The following is a 17,794-nucleotide window of genomic DNA, read 5'->3' as shown; positions in this document are numbered from 1 at the left end:
AGAGCAGTACACATGAGGGTGATGCTATTGCTCCAGAGGTTTATCCCGTTCTAAATACAAATACATGACAGATAGGGAGTGGCCCAGTAGAGAAAGAGATTAGTCTGTTACTGGCAGAGCCTCCAATATGTGATTGTGAGTGTGTGGGTGTGTGTATGTGTGTGTGTGGGGGGGTTGTTAGTTTGAAATCATGGAAGCTTTAAATCATTAATACACATTTGAGCTCACTGCAAGGATGCTCTATCAAAAAGAAAAAGGAAAGAAAAGACAGCCAACTATAAAATCCTCATCTGCACAGTTGTTTTTGAAAGTAATAAGAAATGTGAATGATGTGAATAGGAAGCTGTGTGATTATTACAAACTTGAAAATGGATGAAGAAAAAAGAGCCTAGGGTATGCTCCACTCTGCTAAAGATTTGGCCTTTTTTAACACAGTGACAAATTCAAGCTACTGCCATGTGAAGAGGCTCTGTGATCTGCCTGTGTAACAATCTGATTCTGTTCGAGAGAGAGAGAGAAAGAGGAAAAGATGGATGGGGAAGGGCAATGGAGAAGCATAAGGAGGCGGGCTGGAGGCGGGGTTGTTATTGTGAAAGGAAATATGAGTCTGTGTTTTGAGAGGAGCATGATATGCACTGCGCTGTAATGTGTGCCAGAGTAAGAGGGTGTGGATGTGTGTGATTATGTCAGAATGTGTAGGAGATGGAGAGGGAGTGGACACAGATGAACTGGAGGGGAAGGAAACTGAGGGAAAGAAAAATAGAGACCAAAACAGGAATGGACAGATAGAAGGGAGGAGAGCAGCAGGAACAGACAGAGAGGGTGGATGACTAGATGGCTTTTGTGAACATATTCAGGAACTCCCAAGACAGCAGGGATTGAAAAGATGGAGAGAGACAAACAACTATACATATTTTACAACACTATATGTTTCTAAGTGAGTGCTCATTTTGCAGAGATTTTGTATTTTTGTGTGTCTTTGTGTATTTCTTCAAATAAATATACCCTATATATACCCTCTATCTCACCGGGTATGTCATGTTAATGCTACTTTTGGGCACAAATTTCAGACAGGACTAGTTAATTAAGACAGTTTGCCCAATTGTGGACAAAAGCAGATTTTTGGGTCAGTGGTTAAGGTAAGGGTTAAGGTAAGGGTAGGGTAAGGTTTAGGTTTTAGGAAAGTAGTGGTGATGGTTAAAGTTAAGGTAAACCTCATGTGTCTGTGTAAGTATGACTTAAGTTTCTTTCTGGGACACAAACTAGACTTACGATGACTTAATCAAAGATGGCTTCTGCAACTGGGGACAAAAGCTGTGTCCCCCATTGGTAACATGCTGATTTTTGGGTCAGTGATTAAGGTTAGAGCAAGGGTTAAGTTTAGGTGATTAGCGGTTATGGTTTGGATAGGTCTCCAGAAAATGAATTGAAGTCTATGCAATTACCCCAAAAGTGACTCTCTCTGTGTGTGTCTGTGTCTGTGTGTGTGTGTGTGTGTGTGTGTGTGTGTATGCCAGCAGGGCACTGGTAAAACCAGCAATCCCAAATACACACACCCTAACAGGATTAAACAAATTAACAAAAAACACACCACCTCATCCAGACATATCCTTCCAAAACCTAACTACATCTCTCCAGTTAGTCCATAAAACATCCACCCACCAGATACATACTTCATATCTGACCCATCGACTCACTGCCTCACTGACTCCTACATCTTCTGACTATTATTTCTTACATCTTCAATGCCAGTGATTCCAGCCCCTCATCATTTATAATGTATATACTTTTTTACTTTATTTACTTTAGTGCTTTATTTAAGGTAGTAGTGGAGATTCCAAAGTTTACACAGATACTAAAGATGTCAGGCTGAATTGAATGATATTTCATTCAGTGTAAACAATGTCTTCAATAAAGCATTGAAACCAGCTGATAAATAATATGAAGTACAATAAGATAACTGTTACCTTAGAGGTACTTACAGGGGAATATAAGAGGACATGTTTCAGCAACTGGAAAGCTTTGCAATGTTTAAGTTACAACAAAAAACCCATTTCCATGGGTAACTTAGCAGAGGCTTAACATTTCTAAAATGGCTGCCATCTTTTTCCATGTTGAAAATAGGGCACAAACACATTTTTACTGAGTTTGCCAGACCACTAAGAACAGTAGTATGGTGTTACAGCTGTGTGCATCCTCAAGGCATCCTGTGAGGGACCAAGTGATACTCATCTTAAGGTTAGAGCCCACCCAAGGCACAGCAATGGGGTTGATTAACAAATAAATGTATGTAGATGAAAAACATTAAAAAACATAGTGTGTGATGGTGGGAATCATAGAAGAGCTTTGAGATCTCATGTAAGAATTTACATCACTGTGCCATTGTATGACCAAAGAAACAAGTCCAACTAGAGCCAAATTCATTGGCCAAAAATTGGATAACACTTCTTCATAGAGTAGTTTCTGAGTCAAATTACACTGTCTCCTGTCATAAAAGTCATATGCACTGTAACAGCAAATACATTCTGATGCTCTCTACTGTTTTTTTGATACACTAGTAAAAGGAGTGTGTTATAGGTATACCTGAACATAGAGCAGGTTCAGCTGGACAGGGTCCCGCGAGTCCACGTTCTGGTCCGAATAGAAGAACTTGCGTCTGAGCAGCAAAGTCTCACTTTCCTCCACTCCCTGCTCTCTGAAGGTCCTGCTGTGGTCCAGCCAGTTCACTGTTCAATCAATACACACTCTATCATCAAATGCAATTAAATGAATAGACACTGACTTAACAAAAATGTTTTTAGAGGAGGATGGTGAAACTAACCAGGCAAATGTGCAGACAGATCAGTTTAGACAGACAATCTACCAAATTAATCACATGGAAGTGAAAATCTTGACAGGGCACGAAAAGTGTCAAATGTATTATTTTTTGCTGAAGATGGAAACTAGTTTTCAGCTACAGTTGGAGGGTGATTTATATATTCACATGTTTCAAAATTTAATTGGTGTCCTCCGGGCAAAAGATAACAGTGGTAATTCCATTAAACTTTGATATGTCCATGCAATAAATTAGACTTGAGTGATAAAGCACATGTCCACATGGTGGCGTTGAGTCAGATTCATTAATGTAAAAATAAGAAGCCATCAAGATATCACCGACACTTCAAGAGGCTATTGCAAGCTTGCACGTACAATCATCATCTGTGTGGAGTTTGGCTTTGAGCTTTTCCATCTTCCTCCCGTCTCGCAGCAGCAGCGTTTTGTCTTTCTTCAGCGTCCCCATTCCATCCTCCTTCTTTTCCTCCGTCGTCTCCTGGATGAGGGAGTACTCTTCATAGTTGGTGATTCCTGAAAAGGCGAGCAAGTTAGCCAGGGGATTCTCAGAGGTGGAGAAAACTTGTGTTGTGATAGAAAAAAAAGGCATCTCTTTTGCAATTCTCTTTTTTCATCTCTCTCTCTCTCTCTCTCTCTCTCTCTCTCTCTCTCTCTCTCTCTCTCTCTGCTTTGAAACAGAAGTGTAGGGAAGCTGGTACGGAGCCAGCAAACTAAAATGGGAGTCAAAGGAGGAAAAGAAGCCAAGCAGAAAAAGATACTCTAAACAAACATTTTCCAATAAAGTTATCTGCCAGACACACACCTCTTTTCTCCTCACCCAAATGAGCGTGATAGCGACCCATTATAATTGAAAACAGCTTAGGGAACACCTCAGTGACAGGCAAAGGTTGGCATCGTCTGGGCCTTAGGAGCAACACTTCATCATTTATTGGAAATAAGCTTGTTTGAGCTTGATAAATCATGCCCATGGTGCTCTAAACAAAAACATGATTAGGACTTTATCAGGCATACATGAATGCTCCTAAGTATTTAACAAATACTGCTGTTCAAATACAAATTCAATAGCACATAATAACACAGTAACAATGCAATTCAGCAAGAAGTCTACTGACTAAAAATAAAATGGAGGATGAATAATTCAAGCCGTGGACGACGGGTTGACAAGATTCATATTAGCAGTACAGGGAGACTATCACTTACCTATTCTGCTGCATATGGTGACAAGCAACTCCCCGACTGTTTTCGAGTCATCTACCATGATGGTTTTGACGGCACCGTCCAGCATTTTGATCTTTTGCGGCCTCTGTTTCTTCTTGTACTCTAAAACATCCTGAAAGAAAAGAGAGAAAGCAATATGACACCCCCTCCCAAAAATGGCTGATCATTCTCGTCAGTAGGATGCAGTTGCTCCCAGCAAGCAGTGAGGCATAAATATCTCAGTTCCCACTAGTAAATGTAAATCACTTTAAGAGATGATAAGTGATGCTGACAGTTCTCCACCCCAGACTTTATGACTTATTCTTACTCCATTTCGCAGCATGTAGTAATCCAGGGTTCTTCCAGACTCTAGCCAGATTCCTTTCCTGGGATCATCGTCAGACAGGAAGAGGCCATAATCTGAGGCTAAAACACAGAGTGAAACAGTGTATGCAAATATAAGCGCCTATAGATTTACATTATGCAAATGAGATGTTCTGAGTCATTTACCAACCTTGTCCTGACTGGGCTTCTGGGACTCGTTCTCTGATGATTCTGCAGGCGTCATACACAGGTGTGGATGGTTCAAACTGCATTGTCTTCACCACATTGCACTGGCGCACACAGATCTTTAATGACAAGGCCACCATCTTGGAGGGTATAATGGCCTCACCGACCTACCTGAAAAACACCAGAGCAGAACTATTACTGTATGCAAGCTTCAGAGTGTGTAAAATCATACTGCTGGCCAATATCTGGAGTAGATGGTCTGTGTTACGACTGGCATCAACAGGTCAGTATTAAATGTCCTCTCATAGAATAATCACAGCTGAAAGTGTAAAGCGGGAAATTTCAGAGGCAGAATATAATTCCATGAAGCAAAGAAGAAATCATCACAATTATCTCCTATGGGACAATTTTTACCTGTGAAATTGAAAGTGTGTTACAGCGTACCCCCTTGCCTCAGCAGCTCCTCATTCTTCCCCACTGGTCTGATATTAAAGGGTTATGTGTGTGGACATTTTCTGCCTGATTGCAGTGTATGTAGAATTAGCCCAACTACAGCACGCAACATAACCTTTGAGCAAAAAAAGGGGGGAAAAAATTCACTCTAATCGGCACGAATAAGAGGAGCGGAGTCAAAACACAGAAAATGACATTCCACCGCTGCATCATTATTCGCACTTTTCCAGGCTTGCAGTCCCCCCCCAGAAGCAGACTTCATTGTGAGATGAATCAGTGGGTGTTTTGTCACGTACCGCAATTAGGGTGAATCAATTCAAATATTCTCATACTTGCAGAAAAAAAGAGAAGACACTGATACTGCAGAGGGTTTCTCCTCTTCCTTGACCTTGGCTTCCACAGGGAGAGGAATGAGCATAATAAATAGGGTCATCTATACTAGGGTGGCTTCTTACTTACACACTTTATAGATGTTCAGTCTAGGTATTCCTTTTTTTTTGCTCCCCTGTGGGTAGAAATATATCTATGTAAATATAGCACTCATGTTACTATAATACTACATCAAAATATCTAAAAGAATTTGAGTATTTTTAACCATAGTTGGATATAAAGTTAAAGGCACAAGTTCAAATCTTCACCCTGACATGATTCAGATCTCAGCCATATAACAAAGAGGTTTTTTTTTTTTATAGCTCAGGATTCACTATTCATCCACAGCACCTTTTGAGGCAGAGCAGTGACAGTCTGCGAAGTAAATTTTCTATAATGCTGGAGTTGTGAATGAGCCCGCCTTTGACTGCAGCTCTGTCATGGCCATGGATTCCTCTCCAATAGCCCCTGTCCTTCTCTGAGTTTTTCTTCATACAAAATGGGAAAGACAAGCACAAAGAAGAAGGGGTAATGGCACCGCATGAGCTCTCCTCTATACAGGCTGGCAGAGAAGCCCCACTGAGTTTTTGTCATCCAGCATACTCTCCTTTTGACAAGCAACTTGAGATCCCAGGATGACAAGATGGCAATATAGGCTGTCTATTGTGCAGATAAAATGTTTGCATCTTTGTGGGACTTTCTCAAGGATTTCAGCGACATCCGTCTCCAAGACAAAGTTACCTGTGATGGCTGATGTTAGTTTAAGATTACAGTAATGTAGGTCTGCTGCTAAAGCAACAGTCACTTTAGGAGCTGTTGTGAGTAGCATCAGTCACTTCAGAGAGTAAGCACTGCAGAAACCACATGATGAAACCCAGGAGGATAATGATAATCCCTGAGCTTACAGTAGTGTGAGAGCACATTTTTCACTGGGATCCTCGTGCAAACACTCCAGTGCAGCCAGCTCCTCATTAGCTCTGCTTTCAAGCATGGATGGATCTCTGTCTAAGAGAGGAGCATTGAGAAAGAGATCCTGTTGAATTGTATATTTTATGACCCTTTCTAGATCCCCAGGTGTACCTAAAAATGTCATTTCAAAGCACTATCTCCTGTCATAATCATTAATCTGTCAGAAAAGAGTCTTGCATTGAATTAGGCTTTTTTTCTTACTTCTCTAAATGTTAAGTCATGAAAATGGCCAAAGAGCAGCTTGCTGGGGAGTCTAAACATGGACAATTCAATAGAGACCAGGGAAGGCAGAAGCCATCTGGTGAGGATACAGCTCTAATGATTGACTGTAATACCAGCAGCAGCAGTGCAGAGCTGCTGGAGAGCAACAACTGCTGTACCAGTCTGTCACACAACAACCTAGGAGGCAACAGGACAGGAAACCTAAACTGTAATGAATTTATTTAGACCAAATGCTTCAAAAAGAACAACAAATATGAAGATGAATGACCCTTGAAAGCATAGCAGGGTGTGGATGAAAATGAACAACATTCCTTCAAGGACACAGAGCAACAATGCTGTACAGAGGTGCTTCAATTTTTGTGTTTTTTATTCAATCAATAAAGTAAACCCCTGCCAGCACATGCAAAGTGCAACAAAAGCCAGCATGAGTTCTTCTTTTTGAAAGAGATATTCCTGGGCTACCTTAAGTTATCTCTCCATGATTTCCAACTGTGAAGAGCACACAAGCACTTTACAGCTGCTTTGAACATGTTCAATGCAGCAATCACACAGCAATTACTGCACTGTACAATACGTGTCACCCATACTGCATAAGACTGTCCCCTTACAGTTTACATCACATGGCAGGACACTGTTGTATGTTGAGATCATTTCATGCATTACACTGTGTGAAACAAGATACGTTTTCTAAACAAACTCTCCTACTCTGAAGTAATTACCCATTAATTAGGATGACAGAACCTTCCTGACCCATTGTGAAGAAGTGGGGGGAAAAAACACAATAGAATGAAAACAACTGCAATAAAAAGAGAGCAGGAAATAATCGTATTTACAGTGAATATAATTGTCTTGTTTTAAAGCACCAAACTCTAAACCATCCCCCCGCTTTGCAACAGGCTTTTCAAGGTCAGCCCATTAGACTGAGATCACAAGAGAAACAGTAATGATTCGGTGGTAAACAAGACATTTTAGCTTTCATCAGATTCAGCGGCATTTGTGAATAGAAAGAGAAATACTGTAGTGATGCAGATGCAAACATCTCTTGCCTTATTTACACTGTCAGGCAGCCATTTCTGCGAGTATAAAAAGAGCCACTCTGGGATGAAAAATAGATGAGTAGAAAAGTGAGTGTGGCAACTCTGTAAATGATGACAGTACAATTTTAACAAGCTGTGATACATTTGACAATGACCCCAAAGCTTAAATGAAACAGGCAGTAAAGGAGCAGTGAAACACAATGACATCATCCTTCACTAACCTCACAAATACACTAAAAAGGGCTTTTACTATACCTTATTATCCCCAGCCTTGTGAACTATTATTATTATTGTGTAATTTAAGCATGCAACATGTCAGTAGCATTGAATGGAGGGGCTAGCAAGTAAAACCCGACCTCAGCAGTTCTCAGGACTGTTGAGAACAGTAGGATTAGAGTATGTGTGCATTGATAATATGTTAATAGGCTGAACTGCGCCACACCTCCTTTTCTCTCCTTTTGACATCGTGCACTGATACTCTGAGCACAACAACAGTCTTTTATCCCCATTTGATTGAACGCAAGGTCAGTTTCTCGTACGCCGGTTGCATGTCTCTGGAGACCCAACAAGAGCTTACTGGCAACAAAGACAGCTAATGGTGGAACACAGCAAAGAGGGGTTTGCAAAATATTTGTCATTGTTTTCCTGTATGTATTCAATGCCAATATTTTTGCAAATCTGGAACTTAATTACTGTTCCAATCTGCAGCAGGGAGATATCTCAAGGTCGGGTGTGTTATTTCCACCAGATGTGAATGCTGAATCATTTTGAGTGGTTCTCCTAATTTGGATTATCTAAAGCAGAGTCCTAACAGTATTCTGTACAGGCATAAATAAATATTTATCATGAGGCATACATGATTTGCAGCAAATATAGCAAATCATTATAGGTCTATTTGATAGCTCAGGGCTGTAATCTACATAAGTAGCACACGGGGCCACTGAGACATCATTCTGTCAGCTTGCCTTCACCACATTAATAACATCAGGGGAATATGATTATGGAACACTGATGCAGAAAGTGAAACATTTGTATGCCGCTGAAGGAAATGATGGATGAAGCAGGTTTATTCTTTTAGAAGCTTTAGTGAGTGTAACAATGCAATTACTGTTCATTACACATCTTCTTTTCAATTAGTGAGTGTAAAATTACTGTAATATGCACCACTTCCAAATGTCCACTTTCTTATATCCTTGTGCTAATTTCCTTGCAAAGAATACCCATTGAATCAGGAGTATGACTGAATGCAATTCATGCAATTAGGTTTTCACCTCCATCCTTATCATATCCTCTGTATGTTTCATAAATGCATTAATCATTTCTACAGCAGGAACCACAGCAATCACTGAACAGCATTGTGAAGCAGAGCTGACACTTACTATTTAAATTTCACCAGGATGACTATGAACAAGCTGTCCTAGGGCTTGCACAGTATTATTTTACTTAACAAAGTGTTAGTCAAGCAGCAATTTCAATTCAGATAAAAAAAGGCACTGAACCCACACTCTGACTTTAAACCTGCTATATTCTGAGTTACACTGACTTATTTTTGCAGCTACATTTAAAAATGAACCGTACTTCTACAGTATGACCCACTCTTTGGACTACAGGCTCTGCTTCTGGGCTACACATTCTGCTGTAATGCAATTTAAGGGCACAGATGCTGACAGAAATTATGAATCTTGCCCTTGTCGCAGGGAAGGAGAGAGCAGCTCCTCTCGCACTAAAAATATCCAGCAAAGAGTGTCCTCCAGCAGCACCAGGATGAGCGTAATAAAATGTGACTGTTTCTTCCTGATGTTAAAAGACAACGGTGCCTAAGGTCTGAAAAAAGATTCAAATGAATTGTTTGTAATTCTTGAATTATAATTAGAAAATAATGGACAGAAAATCTTAGAGTAAACTGAAGGGCGTGGATAGGATAAGAGGTGCTTAGCTCAGTTAGGGTGCTATTGGTTTAAGTCTAACAGTCTTTGGAGTCAATACAGTGAGTCTTCCAACACACAGAATGATTCAATATGTACCATCCCTCCTCTCATTGAGATGTGAAGAATGAGCTTCCTAATAAATGGAGACAGAAACAGCTACTAGAGGATGAGAGCTCCACCCAGCAGCTGCAGTCACTCAACCAATGAGCTTGTTCTTTAGTCATTCAGCCAGCACTTACATACACTAGTGGATACAGATCAGCCCAAAACAATAAAGAACTCTGTGCATGATTATTGTATTATCATTACCAACAACATTTCTACCCATAAATCTCTTGTAGGTCATTTTTACAATATGTGGCCCTTGTTTCATGTATGTTAGACTGATAACAATGGGAGACTGAAGTAATGATTAGGCTTTACACAATCAGGACTTTTGGGGCAGATCACCGGTTAGTGAGTTTAAATAAACCGATCACCGATCCGATCACGTTATTTAAATACACATATTGCTATATGTGTATTTAAATAACTTTTAGCATTTTTGCCAATGTTTAACAATCAAGGTAGCGTGTGCCAGGTTCTCCACAATATTAAATGGCAGGTCGGCCAGCACGATAAACTTCATGAGTTTCCTTGTGCCACCCCTTGCCTTCTCACTGTCACGGCTATACGGACGGTACTGTCTAAAGTCGTTTGCTTTAGCATCCGTTTCAGTGTTCGTTTTTCTTTGTCCACGCTCTGTTTCTTAAACACGGCATACTCCTCCTTGTGGTCCTTATCCAAGTGCCTGCTTAAATTTGTGGTGTAGAAACATTTTGCAGATGCTCCCCCACGAGGTACTTTAGTGTTGCACAGATTGCAAATAGCTTGTGTTTTATCTGTCTCATTTACTCCGAAGAAGTCCCAGACATGTTTGTTTGAATTTGACAGCTAATGATTCAAGATTCAAAAAACTTTATATGCATCTGCAAAAAGTCACGACATTGATCGGATCGGAAGCCGATCTTACAAATTGCATAAAATGCAAAATATCGGCTGATCAGATATAGCCGATCCGATCGGCGGAAAGCCTAGTAATGATACTGAACATATGTAGTCAATAGTTTAGTGATTTTGAATATAAAAATGATCCGAGTACAAAGAATAGTTTGCTAAAGAAAAATGATGATGCATTTCAATTAAGTAAAATATCACAGGAAATATAACTTAACAGATTTGTTTCTATAAAAACAGTTAAATTTAAAATCCATCATCGGCTGCTCTCTCTACTAATCCAAAGCTTCTCTAAATTGAGGGAGAAATTCAACCCTTTCATGGTGAGTGAATTCTTTTTTCTTTTTTGAAGATTGTGAACTAAAGCTGCAATAATTAGTGGATTTATTGGTTAGTTAATCAGCAACTATTGTAAAAATCGAACAATTATTACAATTTTTTTAAGCAAAAAGTCTAAACACTTCATCATGAAATTAAAATGGGCATTTTTCACTATTTACCTGATAGTTTAAAAACCAAAATGATTCATCAAGTAAATAACTGTGACTTTAACTGATAATGAAAATAATAATTAGTTGCAGCCCATTTCAGAGCACCACATTTTCACTGCATACTTTCCTGACATATTTATTTCATGACAGTTATGTAATGCTGTATTTAAGATTTAATTAGTTCTTCAAGTGGCTTCAACCACCCAATCCACACAGGTTAGCCTACTACAATGTGGGTTGTTCACTATGTACCAAATGGAGAGTATGTACAGTGTGTTCATTATGGAAAACATTTTCTTCCCACAATCACATCAAGGGTTTTGCTTTTAGATAATTAACATCTCACATTTAATACCCATATATACAAAATACCCATATAAAAGACCACATCACATTTGTCAAATTAGGCTAACAATGAACCCAATGTGAACCAAAACTGATACAAGCTTGTTTATTATATGTTAGTATCACTGCAGCTCAACCAACACATATTTGCATCTTGTGTTATTTTTTAAAGAAATGCCACTGTTGCCTCTCAGTTCTTACACCAGCTGTACAACATCAACCCCGTAGAGACATAAGCTGCACACAGTGTATCTGAACTAAATAGTGTGAGTGTACCATATTGTAACTGATGGTACGAGAGGCTCAGAATCCCCAGAATGTGCGTGTTAATGACATCATGCAGAATGGACTGTTGCTCAAACTGCAGTGGGTTTGAAAAGCAAACCTCAACATAAGAACCACAGTGTACAATTTATGACGCCTTGTACAATCTAAAGTTGGCGCATTGGTGGCATCAAGTCTTCTCTACCTCCTCTCAGATGCATTTTTGCACCTATGGAAATGCAACTTGTTTATCAAACAACCTGGAAGCGCTGCTCGCCTGTCATCTGTGAAGCAACCTATGTGCAATCAGCGAAGTGTACTCAGCTCCTTTATGTGTGTGGCTGGATCACGCAAATGAGACGAGGAGATATGATGAAGTGTGGTGATTGCACAATCTGCTGTATTTACTGAGCTTCACTCCATTTGTAAGGGTCACTTTAGCATGAAAATTGAACTACCTCTCAAAAGCAGATGCAGATGTGTGAATGAGAAATGCTTAAGAAATGCTGAGGTGGTGAAAGAAAACTTTTAAGCTTATGACCTCATGAATGTTGGTTACCTACCAGTTGGCAGTCATAGTGAATGTTAATTCATTATTTCATTCGGTAACTATTTAATCATCTCATCTTGATCCTGAAAATGCATGCAAATTGTGAGTGCACTACACACTGAATAAAATGGATAGAGCAAATTTACACTGACACTTTCATGCACTAGAATGTATGATTTCTCGAAAACAATAGAATTCAAAAACAGTGTCCTCTGACAGATTCTTTCAGCCATGTCGCTCAAACCAGTTGGGAGACTTACATTAAATCAGCCTTTCGCTTCTTCTCTCTCCTGCACTCCACAGTGATTGTAGGACTATGTGCCAGAAATACAGTATGACATAATTGAAATGCTATTTTATGAAAAGTAGACAGGACACGCACGGGGAGATTAAGAAGCATCAAGAAAAGACTCCACAGATGTGACAGTAATTAGTGCAAGAATATGTAAGTACAAGGCTCGTGAAATCACTGCGTCACACACAAAGGTCACACTTAAGATGTCAAACCCACTCCTTGTATATCTGTCTCAATTTTTCCTCCACTGTACAACTAAATCAAACTGGTGTTGGTACAGCATTTCCTACAGAAGACAAACCATGTGCTAAAATAAACAACACAATCTTTTATTAACTGTGTAATGAATCATGTGACAATGACACTGGAGCATAAGCAAATACAGTACGATAGGTAGACACAACACACACACCCACAGCCTCCAAACACAAACTAATCAGACTTTGTTGACATAAATATTCAAAATGGAACATCCACACCTTGGTCTCCCACAAACAGTATATTCATGTCCTGTAAAACCAGGTGACTTCAATCCCCCTCCTGCGCTGCCTCCCTAGCACCGAGTCTCTCTCATACTTTAGGAGCTGACTGCCTACTACCACTTGCATGCTGATTACAGTATCAAGAGCAGTGGAATGGAACATATGCTGGCTTCGCTCCAAAGTGTGATACAGCAAGGGACTTTATCAGCATTTTATATCCTCTGGCATTGTGTAATGGAAGAAACCTGACACACAGTGGCAGAGAACCACTGTTCTGGCTCTTTAAGCAAAACTAAACATTTAGTTAAGGACATATCAGGTGTGAAGTGCATTTGCTATTAGTCCCTCCTGCACAAGACATTTTGTTATTTTCGATACTCTCAGTAGGCTTAGTAGTGCATTATACAAGGAAACACTTATCAACATGGTAATCTATAACTGAATCAAAATGGTCTTTGTAACAATATAATCCATTGTTAATGATGAGTGAAACCATGTTGTTGTATGAGAGGTTCAGGGAGAGGCCATGTTGTCAGCCCATTGTTTCCAGATCAGCGACTCTGCCCGCAGTTGCCATGGCTGCTGCTGTGCCCACCTTTTCCTGGACATATAAGGCTGGACAGCAGCAGCAGCCACATCCACTCTACCCTCAGGTCCACAGCTGCAACCGCTTCCAGGGTCATCTGGATGTACAACACACTCTGCAGTGATTTACGGATTTCAACTTTTAAGTTTCGAGCTGACAAGGTCGGACAATATTATAGGATCCTTTATCTGTGTAGATGACTACACAATCCCTATGTCACCCAGAGGGCCTCTCAGCTATCCTGTAACAAGTACATGGAAAATGTTGAGCAGAAAAAAAGAGATTGAGGCAGGTGGCATTGATTCATTTTGATAAAGCGTGTCTGAAAAATGAAAATACCTTTTCTGTAAAAGTGTCACTTCAGTTTCAGAAACATAGTGTCACATTTTATGTGGAGAGTTGCACTGAGAGAATGAGAAGCTGTCTGTTATATCATGTAGTGGTACATTGATCTCCACGGTGTAGTGCAGAAGATGTAGAGTACATGTGGAGAGACAGGCACTTTAGCAAGACCCGTTTCCTTAACTAACAAAAGAGCTAGAGTCTATTCCCTCCCAAAAATGATGAATGAATGGTCAACAATAAAAAGTTAAAAGCAAACTGTACAAGGCCAAGGCAAACGAAAACCCCCATTATTCATTTAACTTGGGAGTACATTCCAAGCACAGTATCATTGTGTGCCTCGCAGCTTTGTTTTTTCTCTCAGCGAGGACTAAAAACACTGGAGAATCAAATGTTTAAATTGGCTGGAGACAGCGTATACAACAACTTTCCCTCAGACAAATACTGTACACTTCAGAAAGTTCTTCAAGCAGATACTGTATACAGGAGGCCAAACAACAAATTGGACAAGTCTTTCCTAAAGAATGTTTCAAAGACATACATGCTTTTAACAAGGTAGTTTTTCTTGTATATTCTATTGCTCCAATCCCTGGGTGAGGAGACGTGCTACTTAAAACAGATACACTTCTAGTTTTTGTTTGCCTGTTTATGAAGTAATATAACCTATGATAAACATTCAATAACAAAAACATGACAGTGGTGATAATCTCTTTCATGAAAGAGAAAGAGAAAGTTTTCTAAAATGCTGCGTGGAAGAGTCAAATTCCAGAAATGCATCCTGCTGATTTTGCCATGACAGCATAACAGCACACTACTGTTATTCTTACTGTTCCATAAGTAGTAGAGAGAAGAACCTCAATAAATATTTATTTAATTTAAAGTATAATTCCTAGTTTCAGAATACACTTAGAATAGTACAGTACATGAAAAAGTAGAATTACAGGGACAACAGCCCTTGTAATCAGTTACATTTCACCCCTGGCATGTAGTTAGGACATGTATAGTTAAACATGCAATACAGTGTGAAGTGAGAGACAATGTCAAAACAAGGACACATACATTATTTTGGGAGTCTTCTGACATCATTTATACTGCCGTTTTCTGCCCTTCTCACTGGATTTCCACCCCTAAAAAATGTCCAAGTGTTCCTGATTATAAGAAACAAACATCTCTGGCTTAAATCCACCTCATAAACATCTGGTCAACTAACCACCCACCCACACTCAGCACGGATCCCCTTTTTATATTGTGTAACAGGGTCAACTGACAAGAACCTGCTGATTACTTTAAATTCTTCCATTGCATGCTACCAGCTGAGCATGAGGACAGAGGGGGAAACACAGCGATACACCTCTGGCCACATGTTGTAGCTGAATCTGTACTGAGATAGAGGAGCCACACACAACTGAGTGGAGCATGTAAGGGATGCTGCCATGCTTAGTTAAGGACTCAGAGGCTCACTATTTCATGCTCCACATCTGCTGGTTGCCATGGCAACCCTGGTTTTGGGCAGTTCCCAGGTCAGGTGATTTCTGTCAGCTGCAAAGCAGAAAAAAGGGGAAAAAAGGCCTTTTCTGTGCAGTGCAGTTAGCAGGAGAAACCAATGAATGATAAAAGGCTCTGACTTTCATTAGTGGTCCTTAAGATGGTCACTGAAGCTTCTTCAATGGCTAAACACACTCAGTGTTTAAAGAGACAAGCTGTCACTATTACACATCAACTGAAGTGTGTCTGCCTCACTGTTACTGAACAGTTGATTTTTGTCTGATAGTTTCTCACAAGGCTAGATAAAAAAAAAGACTCAGGAATAAGGGTTCAAGGATTTCAGTAGATAGTCTACAACTGAAAATACAAAATAAAAACAAAGCACAAACAGGAGTGGCAGTATGCAAGACCAACACTATTCTTACTGCTGAATCACAGCTTTTGTGACTCACAGACGTCTCTCCTCAGTTTCTCCTCATTTCACACAGTTTAACTGCATTCAGACAAACTGAAATAAAGACTCATCTGTGCTTCATTGTTTATTTGTCATCTATTCAAAAACACGACAAATTGCAGAAAGCAGGACTTTCTATTTAGTAAATGTGCTAGTGTGAACCACAATAAGTGGATCAGAAACTCAGAAAAGAATAGCTGTATATCAGAAGAGCTTTACAATTACAAGCTGGTCATTATGACAGCATGGGTGAAGTTGAATACCCCAGTGTGGGTTTCATACAAACAGAAGCAGCGGGAACCGATCATTAGGAGCAGGCGTCTGCAGGACCGGGTCCCAGTAGCTCAGTTGGAGCCTGTGTGAGAGGTTCTCCGTCTCACTGGGGAAGTCCAGAAGAAACATGCTGTAGGCCAAGCACTCCCCAGTTCCCCTCTCTTTAACCTGATTACTGTAATGAGCTTAGAGACTGTTGGATGAACAACATCTAAAGCGGATGCAGACAAACACACTACACTCACTCACTCGTTGACTCTCACTCGCTGCTGAATGCAAAGCGCATCATCAAGCTCGGACCCAGCCTAGCTAGATGGCTCATTGGCCACAGCAATCGTTACAGGAATGGACAAGAACAAAAAATTCAAGTTGTTCAAAGGTTTAAGGGGTAGCTCAAAACAAAGCTGTCAAAATGCTGCCAGACAAAAAAAAAAGAAATGCCCTCAGGTGGAATTAGTACCTGAAGAAGCCCATAGTCACTTACCACTACTTATGTAAACGTTTGACCTTCAGACCTTGATTTAAGCACTACACACCCCATTCACAATATTCAGTTCATGCTGTACCTCCTGCAAACAGATTCTGACTGTGTGTTACTAATAAATGCTAAGGATATCTTGTTGAACTCAAGAGCAATGATTTCACCAGTGCAACTCTATCCACTGGCCCAAGAATGCTGATCGCCATTTAAATATGATAAACCTCCACAACAAGACAACAACATGTGCCTAACCACTCATGTTCTTAGGATTCTACAGTAAGTGATTATCTACAGAGGAAAAGTTTACTTGTGCAATTATGGCTGGTTTAGAGAGATTTTGTTTAAATTCACTTTGTTGAGTGAGCATCTGAAATTTAAACATGAACATGACTTTGATAATAAGAAACCACACATCACTATCTGTCTGATATGATCTTCCTGTTAACTTCAGTACCATGCAGCCACTGAGGTTTGATACATTTCCAAAACATCTATGGAAACCATGTCAGACCTGTTGCACCTGTTTCTAATATCAAGAGGTGCATGTTACCTGGAGTATCGTGGGAGTAACTCTGCTACATATGGTATGTGAGATAATTTTTGGAATAGCCAGGTGCAATTCTACATTATCATAAATAAACTAATGAAAGTACATTGTACAAAATTGTATTTCTTTGCTGAACACCAGTATACAAACAATAAGGGATGTCAGAGTTCACACAACTACTTTAATGAAAAAAACTACTCCATCAAACTGTGGTGTGTGATGCAAATGTGGAAAAGTATGCAAAGTTTAAACATATTAAGCCACACAACTGAATAAATGGCTTTCTCACCGGTTAGTTGGAAGCCAATGAACGTTAAACCTGCATCCTTTCAAATGGCTAGTGGGGGCAACTCCACTGTTTGCAAAAAAGAAGTCCAATTGTATGGAGGTCTATAAGATAATGGCCCTACTTCTAATGAGTTTATGGTCTGGTCTCAATTGCTAGTTTCAAGTCTTCTTCAATAGCACAATATTCATTTAGCAAATTATGATCCAATTTAGAGAAAAATAAATGTTAAAGCAGCAATGTTGCTAATGTAAAATAACCATGGCATAACAGATTCAGAATAGGCATAGCTGCCACTATTTCATGAACTGTGTTTTCAGTTCATGAACGTTAATTGTAACATTATGGTCATCTGAAAAAGTCTCCTATTCAGTTTTTCTGGTTAGTATATCTTTTCCAT

At 39.7% G+C, this 17,794-nt stretch overlaps 1 protein-coding gene across 1 annotated transcript in view; it reads right to left on the bottom strand.

The window, feature by feature from the left end:
* The window catches only part of tln2b (talin 2b), a 48,357-nt gene extending 43,678 nt beyond the window's left edge, over positions 1-4,679 (bottom strand). Inside the window, exons 1-5 of the mRNA XM_053318552.1 lie at positions 4,544-4,679; positions 4,358-4,455; positions 4,033-4,162; positions 3,190-3,345; positions 2,584-2,726 (exon numbers count right to left, since the gene is read on the bottom strand). Of these exons, the coding sequence (XP_053174527.1) occupies positions 2,584-2,726; positions 3,190-3,345; positions 4,033-4,162; positions 4,358-4,455; positions 4,544-4,679 (663 nt within the window). The remainder of the gene's footprint in view (positions 1-2,583; positions 2,727-3,189; positions 3,346-4,032; positions 4,163-4,357; positions 4,456-4,543) is intronic.
* Between the last annotated feature and the right edge of the window lie 13,115 nt (positions 4,680-17,794).

Source organism: Scomber japonicus, chromosome 5, assembly GCF_027409825.1.
Source record: "Scomber japonicus isolate fScoJap1 chromosome 5, fScoJap1.pri, whole genome shotgun sequence".
In the NCBI taxonomy this organism is placed as follows: domain Eukaryota; kingdom Metazoa; phylum Chordata; class Actinopteri; order Scombriformes; family Scombridae; genus Scomber; species Scomber japonicus.
This window is presented reverse-complemented; position numbering and strand designations above follow the sequence as displayed.